The following is a 17,416-nucleotide window of genomic DNA, read 5'->3' as shown; positions in this document are numbered from 1 at the left end:
GGAACACGGATTGCTCTTTTCTAATAAAGGATATTCACACACGTTGAAGGATCGGACATCATTTTATTTCCACAGTCAATAGAGACATTCCATTGAGGAAATCTCATGTGAAAAGAAAACGCACAGTCTCCCCTTGTTCAGAGCAGAAGATGGAGAATGGATCTGAGAATATCTGGCCTGATGGTCCTCATTCATATTGATGACAAATGACACGGTCAGAGAATAAACTTTGACCCAGTGAGTTTCTTTTTGAACATTAGGATGTTTAATCATTTCAAATAAACTAATTAGAATGACATTTAAGATAACTAGCACAGATTAGAGTCAAATTAATTTACCTTTGAATAAAATACAACAAATCGCTGAGGATGCTGCTTTTATCAAACAGGCACTGTTTGATAAAAGCTATTGGGAAACATTTCTTAAGAAGAAACAGTATCAATAGCACACGTCTTTCTGTCAAGTTTTTTTTAATGTAAACTGTCAGTTTGTCTTTTAGACTCTTTTTCATCCAGACTGTTCATGTTTTTTCCCTTTAATTAACACTTCCGTAATAGATCCAATACATTTGTCTTTATAAACAAATTCCAATTGGATCTCTACAGATGCATCTCAGTGCGGACGACAGGACGCATGTCCTTCTCATTCATAGAGTCATGCCACTAGAGGGACTGAAGAAATAAATTAATAGAAAACAGAATTTTCCTATTGGAAACTTTAACATAAACAGTGCATCTGATTTGTTAATTGCATACATACATTACAGGAAGTAATGATTTGGAACAATTCCTTTTAAATTGGTAGTTTATTGTCTTCAGCAATAAATACAGCTTGTTGTCTGTTTCATACACCCCGGTTTCCCTTGTTCCAAAGCGTATACAAAGTATTTGCTCCCTGGAATGTATCTCTTGGAAATCCCTCTCAGATACAGTAAAATCTTTTAGGCTACATGCGTGTCCAGTGCAGTTCGCCAAGCTCTCCTAAAATCTCCAGGAGGCCCTACTGTACCATCCTTACAGACTGTACATGTCAGACTCTTCATTCCATCAAGACATTACCCTGTCAGCGCTACTATACCCCACCGCTGCTGCTCGTGCTTTGATTCTCCACATGTTTGCGAGTGTGCGCACCTTGACAGAAGATATTTTAATCGCTGCAAAGATATGCAGTAAAGGCATCTGGCTCACAAGCAGACCTGTAGTCATGTGGAAGGTATGTTTTTGCAGCTGAGATTCCAACCTGATTTCTTGGGTCAAATTCTTCAACGGTTAACCCCACCCCTAACACATACACACACATGTATATACACATTTTTGCCCCAACCTCAGCCCTTGGTGCACAGACTGCATATTTTCACATCCAGGCTTCTGACAAATATGCCCATAACTGACATATTTTTGCCTTGTTCTCTGAATATGTCTCAATTTCTCCACCAAGTGTTTCCGGAGCGGGAGAATAATTTTGTTCGGTGTTAAGAACTGTTGAACCACAGGAACGGAGGCTTGCCCATATTAATCTAACCCAACTAAATGTGTCCATTACATGGAACACATTAGTGTCTAAAGCAATTTTTTCCCAGTGTGAGAAGAGACTCTGCCTGTCTGTCTCTTTTTTCAAAAGTACAGTAAACCCCAATCTTTGGGCTAATGAAGTGTGATGTATTGCTTTAACTTATTAGCATCATTTAGTAAATATTTTTATGTAACTTTGGGAACACTTTATTGCAGTTTCTCCTTCATCATTTCTGTAAGATTATTAAATGGCATCATACGAATAGTTTGAATTAGACAGTTGTATACAGTATGTTATGGGAAAAAAAACCCTCAAAGAACTACAATCAATGAATGCTGCATTCCTGTGTGGGGTTTTTTGTTGCAGAAGTAAGTATGTATCTTGGTTGTCCTTGCAGATAACTGGCTATACACAAAACATGGCACTGTGCCAGAAGTTTCACTGCATATCTCTAATGGAATTTGATAGCAGAGACTTTTTCAGTTATCTAAACAATCAACTAAAAATGTCAGACTTTGTTGTCAATCCAGTAAGAATTATTTGAGGGAGGATACAAGATCCTCCATTGTCCAACAGCAGTCTGATGTTGCAGTCAAACACAATTCCAAGTGTTTACCAATGAAGAAACAAAATGGTATTGTGTTCCTGAAGCTATCACAAAAGGTCTGTAGGTATGCAAGCACAATTTAGGGAATAGATGGGGATGCCCATGAACGTGGTCCAGGTTCATCTCAGGCCCGGGGACATTTGTTAATTGTTAATTTCCTGTCAGTTCTCCACTGCGTCCCTGCAAAACATGCATAACATGTTCCAAAAAATACAACTAGGGTGGTTTGGTCCATTAAAGTGTCACTTAGTATTTAGATGAAGAGCAGATACCTTCAACATCTAGGTGTCTGACCACGCCAGAGGTGGTGGAAATGTGCTCCGCTGCACCTGTAACCACACCCAACAGTGATGTCATGGTGGAGTAAACATCTGCATCATTGCAGCAAGGTGGAGTGTCAGTTTGCCCTGTAAGGTAATTTTGAAAACGTCAGTGCAGCCCAAAAAACCCCCCAACAAATATATTTTCCCGCTGCTGACTGTGAATTTTGCATCAAGGAGATTGTTTCTGGACATTGCTGCTGAGCTTCTCTATACTGTTGATTTTGATGCTGTGAAGAAGCACACTTTTTTGTGTGATTCAAAAAATATTACTTGGTGGCCTTTAGGGGCATACAAATTATTGTGAAGCAAAGGGAATGACCAACGAAGACATACAGATATTTCCTGGCCACAGTTAGTGTGAAGGAAGCCACTGTCATTACTATTGGGAGGTATTACATATCTGATATCGTATACAATGTATCAGACCCGTTGGAGTAGACAGCAACACTATCATGTATTTTATTATTGATAAGACGTGTGGCTCAATTATCATAATTAATTACCAAAGAACACGTAATAACTTTATGTTTCAACAATGTGATGTTATCTGTCAAACCAAATCAGGCCTTAGACAGTTGTTGCTGGCATCATCTGATTTTGGTGTCTGTGTTTGTCATTTTTATTCACCAAGAGGTTCAAAGGAATATGTTTCTGAACCAGATGCAGGCCCACATCAGTCGTTTCTCATTTCTCTCGTTGTAATCGGGTCCTGATGCTGTTTTCTGTTGAAGCCTCTCTGTAATGGATATAGATGCTTGACTCTCAGATATAAAGCCTCCAGCTTACTCTTGTGGTATTTGGTTATGGAAAGAAAGTAACAATTTATTATGATTTATGGGCCAACGGGGAGAGGCCACAAAGGCATATTTTTCAAACATCTGAACCACTTTATTGACCAAATATATTACATGTATTTGGCGACAACAATGCATTGGCATGAACTAAGCCATAAAAAAAGAAGAAGAAGAAGTAAAAGCAAGAAAACAGTTACATATTGGCTGCTCAGACTTCCAAGTTTATTCTGTAAATTAGAGGGCTGATAAGAAGGGCCAGGCAAAACCATGTAAGACTTTTCTTTATTTGGATGAAGAAACATTTGTGACATTTACCACTGGAGACTTGTAATGCAATCCTTGAAACAAGCTGCAGTGTGACTACAAATTCAACATACAACAGTGTGTCATCCGCCTCTGACGGAAATTGTGTTTTCGACAATACCATGAAACCAGAGGAGGCAGACGGATCATAAAAGTAGCAAGACGCCGAGAGTAGAACCTTGTGGAACACCACTTTGAAAAGGATCAAATAAAGAGGGGATATTCCCCATGACAAACAAGCATACCGTATTCAAACTTTTGGGAGAATAAAAGTGGCGATCGTCATTTTTGACCATAAATTATTTATATACTGTATGTTGTAATTTGGAGTTGAGCTAATAAATGTAGTTTATCCCAGTTTTTAGGCGGTCTTGGCACTCTGTCTGAGAACATGACTAGCTCTTCTTGGACATTGCATTGCAATGTGAAAGCTACAGGGTGGTTCCTTGTTCGATTTCACAAATTAAATCGGTTCCTGTCCTGGCAGAGAAAATGCACCGAGGACAAGAAGAAGTGGTGCGATGTAAGAGGAATTCAAAGCCTCAAATGAAACAAATGAGGCTTGGCGTCTGATGTGAGGAGACGAGACGGGAGAAATGAGTGAGAGGTGAGATGAGTGTGAAAGAAAACGAGGATGAGGGAGGGAGTTTTGTGTTGAGCGTGAGAATGACTGAAAATGGAAAAACAGAGGGTGGGAGGGAAAAAGACGGTAAGACAAAAAGAGAGGTGGTGGAAGTGAGTGAGTGAGAGATGGGCAGGGAGGTATAAAGAGAGGGAGGGAGTAATATAAGAGAGGCAGCCATAGAGGGAGAGGTGACAGAGTAGATTATCCTCCTCTCCTCTCCTCCTCTCTGCCAGCCTCATCATGGTCATGCTGCAGATGTTGACTGTTATCTCGCTGACTGTTATCCTCCTGGCATCTGTGGAAGGTAGGACACGGCCATACTTACTTTGTGTGTGTGTGTGTGTGTGTGTGTGTGTGCACCCTGCAGGTGGACAGTGTAGCACAAGGGAGCGATGGCGAATATAGAAAAAGGAGAGAAGGAGGAAAGAGGGATAGCAACAGCAGGAGCAGCATGGAGGCAGGCATGGATGTAAACAGAGGGGCAGAGCGCAGGAGGATGAGCATCTGAAATCACACAACCCACACACACACACACACACGGAAAGAAAGCAACTGTGTCAGGGCTCAGGCTGTGTGATGGTTTCACCGCGTGTGTTTTTTGAAATGTTGTGAAAGCACTGGAAGTGCGCTGACGTGCCTGACAAATGATTCGAGATCATTTGTGGCATAACAAAGCTGCACTGTCCTATTTCACAGCTCTTATTGCTCCTGCTGCTTCACAGCACACTTTAATTTGTTGACACAATTGGATTGTGGATGAGAAGGCACCATGGCACACCCTCCACACAGACACACACACTCCTCCTCTCTTTCTCTCACTTTCTCTCTCTTGTTTCGTTGGCATGTAGCATGTTTTGCTGCACAAAGGGATGCCATTGTAATTCCTCTTGCATTCTTGTGTGTGTGTGTGTGTGTGTGTGTGTGTGTGTGTGTGTGTCTGTGTGTCCATATGTGAGAGTGTATATGTAACCAGAGGGCATGTGCACATTCTGCAGAACAGATAACATTTTTCTGTCTGCGGAAGCTGCCAAAGCACTCTGTTTCAGTCTCAGCTAACTTAAAATTCCTGCTTTGAAATTGTTCAGATTTGAGTGCAATCTCTGATAATGTACCGCAATGCATAGTGTTTCAAACTTTACTTTTCAGCTGTCATGATGTCGCTTCGGTTTTTCAACTGAGAAAGAGATTTTCACTCCAATATGATCTTGTTTGCTAAAATCAAAGGTGCGAAACAGGCAACAAGCCAGACAAAGTAATTGGGTTTGATACCAAGGAACTTCAGAATCATCTGTTCATTTTGCTTTTCCTAAAGCTTCCTCGCTCTGTTTCTCCGTGTTGGCCTCTTCGGTCTCCCAGGTAAAGGCGTGCAGATGCAGAGAGATGTCCAGTGCTGCATGTTGTACTCCCAGGGCAAGGTGCGTACCAAGGATGTGTTGCGGTTTGAGGTGCAGACGGAGGGGCCCGACTGCAGTATACAAGCCATCATGCAAGTATTTCAACTATCCAGTCCTGGAGCTAAAGAGCACACAGCAATCTGCAGGCATGGAAAATATGCCTCTCGTTAGAGGAGGGCAGAGCCGGGGCTGAAAGGCATTGTCATCTTTCCAGGTCATGTTGTTATGGCAGGGCTCGGAGCTGTAATTGCCAGGGAAGTAAGAAAGGAAATATGTGGGAATAACAAGCCATCTGAAAATACCTTCTGAGCCAGCTGAGCCCGGCTGCAGCCAGTCAGTCAGAACAGCAGGGTTTAGTTAACTAAACCATTTTGCATGGTGATACCTATTGTTTCCAGCGAGTCGGACAAAATCGGATGGAGCTGGGGAATGAAGAGCTTGCTTTTTCATGTGGTCCAGTTAACAATAACATGGAATTCTTATAGATACAAGAGTGTCTTTTTGGTCCTCTCTATTTCAGTGGATGCCAGACTCCTTTCTTCAACTTTTGTTCACTGTTTGACTTCTTTCTACCAGAGGAAAAAAACATAATTGACTATTTTCAGTAATTTTATGGGATTCCTTTGAGCCTGACATTAGTGCTGAATCCTCGTTTATGCCTGTCTCTGGCTTGTTCACACAACAGATCCCGTTTCTGGGGTTCTCTCCTTGTGCTCCAGAGTTCCGCAGGACCTCGTACCGCCATCCTGCATTGTGTAATAAGTGTCGTGTTCTTTTTTTTAAAGTCTTTACACGAAGAAGGCGGTGAAATGTGCAGACCCCAGAGACCGGAAGGTGAAGAGGTTGCTGAGAAAACTCCTGCAGAGACAGAGAACCAAGGCCCACCGAACCATGTGGCTCCTTCCTCATGACAACCTGCCTGTCATGTCAGAGGTCATCCACAAATTACTTTTCAGCCACATTAGCAATCCAGTCATACACTGTCAGGCATAATGACGTCTAGTTTAATTTGCTAAGAAAATACAGTAAAGTTGTAAATAATTTTGATCTACGTTGCCTGCTTTAATCATCCTGAATGAAGTGTAGAGGGAGATTTTCATGTTATTTCCTCATTCCTCCTCTTGTGATCATCAGGACAAGAAAGATAACTGGGCGGTTCTCAACGTGGAGTGATGAAGTGGAGGAAAAATCACAGTCATAAGTAAGCTTCCGTTAATACCTATATTGATACCCATGGAATTTCAGTGAACTATATATAACATGTACAGCACATACTATGTACATATGTAAGTACCTTTTTCAATTGTCTCATCGTTTATTTGCGCGTTCTTACCACTTTTCCACAGGCCAAGTAAACTTCCAGCAGCTCGTCTTCTTAACATGGCAAAGCTCGCAGATTCTCCAGTTGTCTCCGTTCTCTCTCTGTCTTCTCTCTCTGTCGCACCCTGGGACCAGACCTGGGCAGCAATACAAATTTCAACGGCTTTAGATATTTAAATATGAACTGTGCTTGAAATACTCCCAAACACGTGGCTAAAAACAATAAGTAGGAGTGAGGAGTATTTACTTGTAAGATAAGTGGACTTTTTGGGGGGGGGGGTGGATTTAATGGCTCATACTGTTTTTGCCGGAGTCTGCCTGGAAGAGTCTCCCTCTACAACAATATAACTACTCGTGTCTGATGTGAAACCAGTGAAAAAGTTGTACTTAAACAAATGATAAATTAGCAGTGATATTAATATTGTAAAGCAACCAGACACTCTATATGTATCTGTGACTTGTAAACCTTCATAAATGTGTAATGACAGAGTAAAGTAGATGGGGCTTCGTCGAGTGTGCAGAATATTTGGCAACTAATATTGATTTGCACCTCGTTTTGAATAATTCAGGTCTTAGTTGTCTTAAAAGTAAAAAAAAAAAAAGCACAAAAAAAATAATCCTATCCTTGTTCAGGCTTTGATTTTCTGTATCCGACTGTTAGACAGATCAACTCTCTGTCACATAAAGAGCAAATATTCCTGACATTCTGTCCATTCTGTACATCAACTGTTTGTAAATTCATTATGAAACCCAAGTCAGTCTTTTGAAACAACGTCCTCTGACGTCAACCAGTTAATTCACTTGCAGTTTACATTTGTCTTTTTCACCTATAGTCCGTCACTAAACGATGCCAAAGTATTCATGATTCAATTCACCACATGGCAAGGCTGTTAAAACTTAGAGGGCTCAACTGTGTGTGGACACACACAAGTAATGTATGTAGAAGAATGCACTGTATGTTTAAACACAGTATCTCAAGTAAGCTATTTTATAAATTAATCTGAAACAATAACTTAAACTGCCTCACTGTCTTTTTCCTGGGTATCGTTTGTTTGTCTGCATGTCTTATTCTCAAATATTGTTTTTATTTCATTTAGCCGTGCTACACTTTGGTTCAAGGTGAAATATCTCAAGAACTACTTGAGGATATGAAGTTAAGTACTGACATTCCCATCAGGATGAATTGTAGTTTGGCTGATCCCCTAACTTTTAAGTCACCATCAGGTTATTTCTTTTTTTGTCTATTGTAGTTAGATGTGTGCCCCAATACCTGTAAAACGAATGTCCATCAGCCTCGGCAGTACTTTTTTCTTAGTTCTAATTAGCAAAAATGACTAAGACAACATGGTGAAGATTTCACTTGGTATTATATCAATAATACACTGAGTATAATTCATGTAAGCAATCTCACAAAGCAGTTTAGCATGATGGCATTAGCATCATGCTAACACTTTATATTTTTAGGTTAGTGAACGGGGCTCTGAATCTCGTTTGCTTAAAGTAAGTACGTTAAGTGTAATCTATTTGGATAAAGAAAATAAAAAGGTTTATTTTGTGGCCACCAGTCAGTTGGTGAGATCTGGGTCAGTTTCAAAATAATTTGCAAACTCATGCATTACAACAACAAAAACGTTAACATTTTAAAAAGAAGCAGAAAAGCTTAAGCTTTGCCTTTTGAGTGTTCATCCAATTGAATGATATTTTGTTAACATAGAGCCTATACAATTATTACAAACTATTCTCATATTATGAGAGCCATGCATTGGCTCTGAGGATCCCAGTTTCAGGCCAAGAGGAAAGCCTCCACCAGGGGTAGCCACACACACAATAATGAGAATCACAGTTCAATTCCTGAGCCATTTATTCCTCACATTTTTCACCAGCTGTCCATCAAAAATGTTGAGCTGCTCCTCCGTGAGGCACAACCCTTTTACTGAAATAACATCAAGCATCCAAACTAAAGGGAAACCTCTTAATGAGCATAAAAGTGACACAAAGTACTAAGAACTTTCAATTAAACTGAACAGTATATACCTTTTCACTTCCATAAATATGCACTAAACTTTCCTCTACAACAATCAGCATCAAAAAGCCCAAAGGTACATTCAATTCCTAAAGCATTCACAAACTTTATTCACAGTACATTTTCACAAAAGAATAAAAAATAAATCTGTGATTAGCCTACGATATACTATTCCAGTCAAAATATACCAAGATCAAATTGCATGTTTGCTATAATGCAGAAAACTAAGAGTTAAGCTTAAAACAGTGTTGCAACTAACAGCAAAATGCTTGTATGATAAAATATGATATGAAAAGTATGGTAAAATCAGACCTTAAATGGGAAAATAAGAACTTTTAATAGGGAAAAAAAGATAGAAACAGAAGAAAAGATATTCTCTTTTCTTAGTTAGGATAACAGAATATTTGACTGAAATTGACGGTTGCAGAACAAGGATTACTGCAAGTATTACCTTAAAATTAGTGTGGGGGTACAGTCCTATGGCCATTGTTTACAAGCATTATTATCACCAAAGAAATACAGGAAATACTTGCAAATCTAATATCTATAAGAAAGCAATGAGTGTAAAACTTGAAATATATCAACATTTAAACAATAAGAAGCAAAGGTTCTTCTTCACACCATGGTCCAGTGATTTGTGCAAAGCAAACTTACATAACAGAAAATAAAATCAAAACTTAAATATGCGATCTATAACAACTGAGCACATAAAGTATTTATATCCTGTTGATATGTCCATTGAGTATTTGTGTGAAGCGCTGCAGAAGGTCCATATCTAAATGTCCTATTAGAGGTAGCCATGATGTATGAATATGACAAAAAAAATGTTTTTGTAATGGATTGGAATTATGGTGTTTCTCTCTGATCATACATTTTAGTCTAACTCTGATGTTGGAAGGACTATTTATGATTCTGACTCTATAAATCAGAAATCATACATATCTTTGAAAACTTGAGAAACGTGAATATGTTTTGAAAATGACTTTCAGCTTTAGATGACACACATGATTGAGTGCCACATCACTGGTATTGAACCAGATTGTTAGCAGTGTATATGTAACCATTCCTAAACAGCATGTGTACTTATTTCCTTTCACCACACACAGGCCACAGGCCAGGTCTTGTATTTCCTTTTTCTCTACAGAACTTTTTGTATTTGAGGGGATGATGAGAATTTAGGACACTCTGGGAACCCTAGGCACTGGGTGAGTCAATCCAAAACTTTATATATTTTTCTGCACCATTGCAGACCAACCTTCTAGCATGGAGCCCATTTCCCCCGAGTGTGGTTTATTTTTTTCACATTGTTGTCTCGCTGTTGTGGTGCTTGACAGAGTCGTTCTCCTGGCAGATGAGCTGATAGGGCTTCTCGTTCTCCTCGATTACAGAGTTGCGCACCTCAGCATCCTGACTTTGTAGCTCTCCGCGGGACAGGTGCTCCACAATGCCAGCCCCGAGCGAGTCACCCAGCACATTGGTAGTGGTACGCAAGCGGTCCCTGTGGTGACGAGACAGGTACAGAAAAAAACATGAGACAGAAAGTGGACACACACAGAACCAAAACATCATTGGATATCTGATATAAAATCACTTGCACTGTATCTCTCAACACAGACCATCTAATCTGTCACTCTGCATTATGCATCAATAACCTTTGTAGTGGCGGAATCTCTGGGCTCTCTGAAGCTTCTCTATGACATTTAGGCTGGCAGAGCCACAGACCAGTACACAGGCCAATCCCCATCAAGCTGACATTTAGTGGTAACTCACAAGAACCAATCCACAGCGATGATCAGTGTTATGTCCTCTGTGGGCAGTCCCACCGATGTCAATACGATCACCATGGTAACCAGGCCAGCCTGAGGGATGCCTGCTGCTCCGATGCTGGCAGCAGTTGCTGTGATACTGAGTGGGTGGTGGGAGGGATGCAGCGGAGAGTGAAGACATTTAATAAAGCGAAATAAACAAACAGCCCATGTGCGACACTGGTGGGAGTTGTAGAATCATAAGGAATTACAAAATGTACACAATTGCAATATACAGTTTACACATTATGTCAAGAATGATATACCAATATATTCTAGTATGATATGCTTACATGAAATATAATATGTATGACCCTTTCATCTACACCAAGAAACACTTGCTCTCTTTACAAAACGCCTGACGAGTGAGTCATGGAGTAAATCAACTGTGATCGCATGTTGTTCTATGCAATGAAGTGATAATAAAGATGAAGAGGAAAGACGTTAAAACAAGAATTCTGGACATGGATTGTGAAATATAAAGTAAAAAATTGTATAAGAAGGCAAAATATTATGGAGATACTGTGTTTAAATGCTACTGAACCATAAAGGCTGTTTTTCATCTGTAGTCTCTGAACAGGTGGAAAGAAAAAGGAAAATTGGAATCAACACATGCAGGCCGAGCATTGACAAAGTTTGTAAGTGTTTAAGAATAACAAAAACATGTAAAACCCTCTTGAACACTTTTGAAAATCAAATTTATATATATATATATATATATATATATATATATGTATGTATATGTGAAACTGCATGGAACACTGAATGTTCAATCATCCCAAATGGAAACGACTCAACAAAGGTAGAATAATATTGTTACCTAATGGTGAGAATCTGTCCAAAGTTTAGGTCCATGTCATTGACCTGAGCGATAAAGATGGCTGCCACAGCCTCATAGAGGGCGGTGCCATCCATGTTGATGGTGGCGCCCACAGGGAGGATGAAGCGTGTCACTCTTTTATCCACGTGGTTGTTCTCTTCAAGACAGCGGAAGGTGATGGGCAGGGTCGCAGAGCTGGAACAGGGAGCAGGGAGGGAGGTAAAGCGTTATAGTTTGACACCAGTTAGTCACAAAATGCAACGAATTAAGTTCTTTTATTATAGTTAAGATTATTTTCTTCAAAATGACACGTTAATATTTAATTTGACATTTTATTCATCATGCAATTGATATTATGGCTGTCTTGATTTTGTCAAGTGGTGGTTGTCCTGAGACCAATATTTTGTACAGGGTCAGGGTTATGGTGCGTTCACACGTCCTTTGTATCCAGCTGGGATATAATAAGCTGAGCTTCTCGTCTTAAATGATTGTCTAAATGGGCTTAATTGTTTTTTTTCCTTTCTATAAAAAATATTTGAAAATTACCTGTATTCCTGCAACAAGTTACGCATACAGTACGTGCACGTGTCGTAAATACCAATGCCTGAGCAGGACGGATGGAGGGGCTCACCTGGACGACGTTCCCAGAGCCGTGATGAGCGCCTGCAGCAGACCACCGATGAAGCTATAGGGATTCTTCCTGGTCACCAGGAAGTAAAGCAACGGCAGGACGAAGAGGCCATGGATGAGGAGACCCACAATGACTGACACGGTGTACATCCCCAGCTGACCGCCCACCTCTGCCAGATTCTTCATCTCCACAATCTTCCCTGCAATCAGGAACAGGATGCCCACTGGAGCATACCTGGTGACATGATTCAGAGGCGATGCACGAGTATGGATGACATAAAGCTATGCCACACCAAACTTCACAGAATAAAAAATTAAAAAAAACAAGTTGAGTGACCTATGAAGACATGTCTTTAAGTCTTTACTGACCAGATGATGATGGCCACCAGCCTCATGATGGCTTCATTCAGGCAGTCAAAGAAGTCCCTGAGAGCCTGGCCCTGCTGCTTCATGTTGCCAATGACCAGACCGAAGCACATGGAGAAGACCACCAGACCCAGAGCGTTCACTCCGCTGGAGGAGCCTGACACAGGGACCGTCTCCTCCACCGTCTCCTGTCATACAGAAGAGGAAAACTGGACAAATTACTGAGGGTTAAAGTGGACAAACAGTAAATTACTATTTTTCATCCTACTTGGATCTGTGCAATCTATATAAATCATGTCCTTCTATTATTTTCTTCAGTGGACATGTCAGCCACCCACCTGTATGGTGTGTAGCACCCTGCTGAGGTCCATGCTCATGTTAGTCTCTGTCACGTTGAGAGAGTCGGTGAGGTTCAGGGTCACTGTCACGTTCCTGGTGTGAACGGTCTTCTTGTAAACAGTTTTGTACTGTGTGAGACAGAAAGAGAAATTTTGCTAAAACAATGTCTTGATTCTGTTTGCGTCTGAAAGTCTCTGAAAGTTATACATGAGTATGTGATTTCACAGTGAGATGAAGAAATGAAAATTCAAAAAGAAGATGGCCTCACCTGTTTGAAACAAGCTTCTACCAGATTGGGAGGAAACATGTTCCTGAGATGAAAAAAAGAAAAAAAACAAATAAAAGATCAAATTACCAAATTACATCAGGTTGCAAATTTTCTAATCCTACACTGTTAATCAATAATCATGATAATCTTACAGTGTAATCATTTAGAATGAGTCGTCAGTTTGATCAGAAACACAGAGTGAATGGGCCTGCGTTTCAACTCACTCACACAATCTCACAGTCTGAATGTCTCATGTACACAAATCCTATAAAGGAATTCTAATTCAGGAAAGTATGTTTATTTTCCCTCCTGCCAAGAGTCAGATGAGATGATTGAAATCACTTTTATCTCTGTAAAATGGGAAAATGATCATGTTGGGTTTGTGGTGTCACACTGTTTCTTGGCCGATGCAGACCTAAGCTCATGTTTTCAAGCTTTATATCTAGCGTGGATATAACAGTAGTAGCGATCTTCTCAAATGACTATTACTCTAAATGTGGATGGCCAAAATCATGAATGCACATGGACAGCTTGACATACAAACAACTCATGTGTGATTCCACAAATCAGTCAAGTTCCAAAGCTGTTGTTACCTGATGAGATCCAGAAAAGCATCGGCGGCCTGAACAGGTTCAATGTTCCCACTGTTGGCCACGGGACTATCTCTGCTGCCTTTCCCCGGCCGGATGATTATCACAACGACAATGCCAATGAACACAGCGATCAGGGTGGTCACCATGTAGTAGACCACTGCTCGAACACCCATTTTACCTGATGCCTTGCTGTCCAAGGAGGAAATACCTTAAACGGAAGATTTTAGAACGTTAGTCTGTCTGCTGCAAGTTTAGATTTTGTTATCAACTTTGATTTAATTATAGATACAACTGTCTAGTAGATAGGCAATGTTTGTGGGAATCTACACTTGTCATCGACCCAAATCACAGAATGAAGCTAAAATAGAGCAAAGATCTTCCTAAATGATGGAAAAGGAACCATGCAAAATGAAAATCTGGTGTCATTTGAGGGTCTGACCATTAATCTGCAGACAGCTCACCTGTGACCAGACTGGAGACGATGAGAGGCAGCACCAGCATCTGTAGCATTCTCATCAGGAGCTCCCCGGGAAAGGCAAAGTACTTGATCTCCCTCAGGGACAGGTTGTGGGGGCGTAGAGCAAAGCCCAGGAGTACACCTAAAATGCACAAATGTACACAAAGTCAGATCAAGTAAATTGTCTGCAAAGATTCTGGCGTTAAACTCTCACTCACCCAGAGCCACGGCGGCGACAGTGAACAGAACGAACAGGTTCCTCTTGAGGAAACCTTTGACGCTGCCCCTGCTGATGGAGCACATCCTCTCCTTCATGCCGCTGGCTCTCCTCTCCATTGCCCTGCGCAGACGCCGCCTTAAGTCTCCTCTCTCTGGCAGGGGGGGTTTGTCCACGTCCTCGTTCAGGAAGAGACTCGTGCTTGCGGGGGGTTTCTCGTTCATAATCAGCTCCAGCACCTGGTCCAGGAGGCGGGTCTCGTGGGAAACTAGAAAAAAGGGAGAGAAATTGTTTCTGTCACATTTTAGGATTATGTCATAGACTGGATAACACACACGCACACACACACACACACACACACACACACACACACACACACACACACACACACACACACACACACACACACACACACACACACAGTGATATTGTCCATCAACCAGAAAGCATCTCTTATCAAAAACAGATAGGTGGAAATCAAATGTATCACAGCTGCTTACGTTTGAAAAATTGAAGATATTTTTTGGGCATAACATAAATCAACAACAATGCTGACAAGTCATTATTAAGGTTATATTGTAAAATTCAGTTGTTCCAGCTTCTCGAGAGCAAGGATTTGCCACATGTATCTCATTGTGTCTTATTATCTGTATACCATGTAACATGGGAAATTTTTTCATAAAGACATCACCTCTGGCTCTGGGATATTGCAGTGGACATTTTCCCCTATTTTCTGATATAAACTATTCATTGATTAAACGGAAATAATGATGATAATAATCAACACATTAATCCATTATGAAATTAATTAGTTGCAGCAATACGCCAATCTAAAAATCAATCTAAAGTCAGTTATGGACTTTGAGTAAGTCATTACGAGACTGACCCAAACATTCAGGGGAAATCACACATTAGTAACATCTTACTTAACAGTGAAAGCACTTGTTACTGGCCTCATGTTGTTCAGCACTGAGGGTCATTTTGTCCGAGTTGTTGAGATAATGGGCGACACTTTGTCTGACTTTGTAAAAACACAATACACAGTGTACATCAAAAGACAATATATAGAGAGAGAGACCGGTCCTGTTGTTGGTCCTCTACAACTGCACAGAGTAATGTAAACAGAGAGCACGTAATTAAGTTAATCTCAGCTCTGTGTCAACATTTTTACTGTAGCTGTTACAAGACTGCAAAACTTCAAAAAATGTAGCTTCTGTCGTCTTACCGTGGTTCCCTCTGCTGAAAAACACAAAGCAGTCCGTGTGTAGCACGTGGCAGTTGGTCCTTATCTATGTAGGCTACAATGTTTCCTCTGAATCACCCTCTGCACACACACTTGAAGCCCCGCGCTTAAAGAACAATAAAGCCGACCTCGTGTTCATCCGCTTCTCCTTTACATCCAATACAGTCACTCTGCACTCCAACACTTTCCCCTGGGGGACAAACACTTAACGTACGCTCTGCAGAGAATTCATCTATTCTCTTTGCATCATTCTTGTCTATTGATTTTCTTTTGTCTATTGTTCTGAGGGTCATATATATATATATATATATTACAAACAATGTTAAAGACCCATTGTTGAGGAGGTCGTGGGATGACGTTGGATAATCAAGGCCATTATTTAGCTTGGTGTCAGATGCATAATGTGTGTGTGTGTGTGAGAAGCACAAGAGGAAACATCTGATCAAATATGCCACGCAGAGACAATGTCTGAAGAGCGCTGCTGTTCCTATTTTACCATGTGCTAAATGGACGAGAGTGGATGAAGAGGCCGATTCAATGCTACAGTTGTCCACTCCTGGTTTTCGACACTTCCACATTTAGCAGTTGCAAAAAATTGTGGAGGAACTAAACATAAAGACCACTGTGCTTATAAAACATAAAGCTAGGATGATTACACCAACTGTCACAATCACTAAAATGATTACAGAGCACCGTCCATTTAAGACACTTTTACTTATTTATAGCCACAGCCCAAGAAGCCCAATTAATTTGAAAAACAGAAAGGTTTGATTAATCAAACGATGATAAGTTACTGCAAAACGAACAGTCCACCTGGGTATGGATGATACCAGTCTTGCACAAATCTGTGGAGAGATGTGATGCTGTTCTTCACGTAAGAGTCTTTTCAGCTGTTCTTTGCTGGATGGCTTTCGTCGCCCGACCTCCAGCTTTTAAATCTCCAAAGATTTTCATGGGACATGCATCCAAGCACACTCCCACCTCCGTGTCAGCACGGTGCAGTCACTGTGGTGGTCCTGGCCAAGCCCACTCCAAATATACTGGACCCCGTTTAATGCATGTTCTTTTGGCAAAGTTCAATCTGACAGTTTTGTGCCATTCTATGAGCAATGGTTTTGAGTTTGGATGCCGCCTTTAGAGGCTGACTTCAAACTATGCCCTTTGCACCGTCTGACCCCCCACCGAAACACCCGTGTCCGCAGATAATCCTCGAACTGATTCAGAAGCATTTAGACGTCCGTTTTTGATACAAGACTCCATGAATTCCAAATTGTGAATTGTGTCATATTTCGAGGACAGACAACTCCTGTTATAGTGTTTAATATACTATCACGATATCTGAAGAAAATTTGGATAGTGAAATTAAAAAAATATCATAATTCAATTTCATCTTTGTTTATTGTGTTTGATCTTATTTTTGGCAATTTAAAAATTGTGTCGATAGACGATGATCTCTGTGATTGAAGATGGTCTGAGTGATCATAGATAGACCAACTTTGACATGAATGTATTGAATGTATTTGTTGTAATTTTTCATTAATATTAGCTTTAATTTCCACTGCATCTCACAAACATAACCAGCACTTTTTCTTCAATTTTTTGTGATTGTAAATTTCCCGCCCTAACTCCAAGCATGACGAGAGAGACACAAGGATGAGACGAACACATATGGGTGGAAATAGTAGTTTGAATATTACTATTATAAATAATACCTATTATGTTGGAGGGTGAACCAGATAGTTGCTGCATCATGGTGGAAAGAAACAGAAATGATTTA

The 17,416-nt window shown here is 40.5% G+C and overlaps 2 protein-coding genes across 7 annotated transcripts in view; one reads left to right on the top strand and one right to left on the bottom strand.

The window, feature by feature from the left end:
- The first annotated feature begins 4,293 nt into the window (after nt 1-4,293).
- Nucleotides 4,294-7,890, top strand: ccl44 (chemokine (C-C motif) ligand 44). The gene is made up of 5 exons (XM_035648848.2): nt 4,294-4,468; nt 5,521-5,650; nt 6,344-6,491; nt 6,693-6,759; nt 6,905-7,890. The coding sequence occupies exons 1-4, from the start codon at nt 4,405-4,407 to the stop codon at nt 6,729-6,731; spliced, it is 381 nt and encodes a 126-aa protein (XP_035504741.1). The 5' UTR covers nt 4,294-4,404; the 3' UTR covers nt 6,732-6,759; nt 6,905-7,890.
- An 831-nt stretch (nt 7,891-8,721) lies between these two features.
- slc1a6 (solute carrier family 1 member 6) overlaps nt 8,722-17,416 on the bottom strand; it is a 15,720-nt gene continuing 7,025 nt past the window's right edge. For 5 of the 6 annotated variants that reach the window (XM_035647389.2, XM_035647391.2, XM_035647388.2 and 2 more), the window contains 10 exons: nt 14,398-14,664; nt 14,184-14,321; nt 13,723-13,930; nt 13,130-13,172; nt 12,861-12,989; nt 12,526-12,710; nt 12,158-12,391; nt 11,527-11,721; nt 10,672-10,806; nt 8,722-10,399 (listed from right to left, as the gene is read on the bottom strand). In XM_035647389.2, the coding sequence (XP_035503282.1) occupies nt 10,201-10,399; nt 10,672-10,806; nt 11,527-11,721; nt 12,158-12,391; nt 12,526-12,710; nt 12,861-12,989; nt 13,130-13,172; nt 13,723-13,930; nt 14,184-14,321; nt 14,398-14,620 (1,689 nt within the window). In that variant the 5' untranslated portion in view covers nt 14,621-14,664 and the 3' untranslated portion in view covers nt 8,722-10,200. Of the gene's footprint in view, nt 10,400-10,671; nt 10,807-11,526; nt 11,722-12,157; nt 12,392-12,525; nt 12,711-12,860; nt 12,990-13,129; nt 13,173-13,722; nt 13,931-14,183; nt 14,322-14,397; nt 14,665-15,621; nt 15,776-17,416 lie in introns of those variants that run through there. The other variant, XM_035647392.2, reaches the window with a different exon arrangement.

Source organism: Scophthalmus maximus, chromosome 13 (assembly GCF_022379125.1).
Source record: "Scophthalmus maximus strain ysfricsl-2021 chromosome 13, ASM2237912v1, whole genome shotgun sequence".
Classification (NCBI taxonomy): Eukaryota; Metazoa; Chordata; class Actinopteri; order Pleuronectiformes; family Scophthalmidae; genus Scophthalmus; species Scophthalmus maximus.
Note: the sequence above shows the minus strand (reverse complement) of the source record. Positions and strands in the feature narration are given on the sequence as shown.

What these genes read in the sequence shown, in the direction of transcription:
- ccl44 (XM_035648848.2), top strand. Translation starts at nt 4,405, where the DNA reads ATGGTCATGCTGCAGATGTTGACTGTTATCTCGCTGACTGTTATCCTC. An exon ending in TGCAGTATACAAGCCATCAT is followed by an intron (nt 5,651 to 6,343) that starts GCAAGTATTTCA and finishes TTTTTTTTAAAG; the next exon opens with TCTTTACACGAAGAAGGCGG. An exon ending in ACCTGCCTGTCATGTCAGAG is followed by an intron (nt 6,492 to 6,692) that starts GTCATCCACAAA and finishes TGTGATCATCAG; the next exon opens with GACAAGAAAGATAACTGGGC.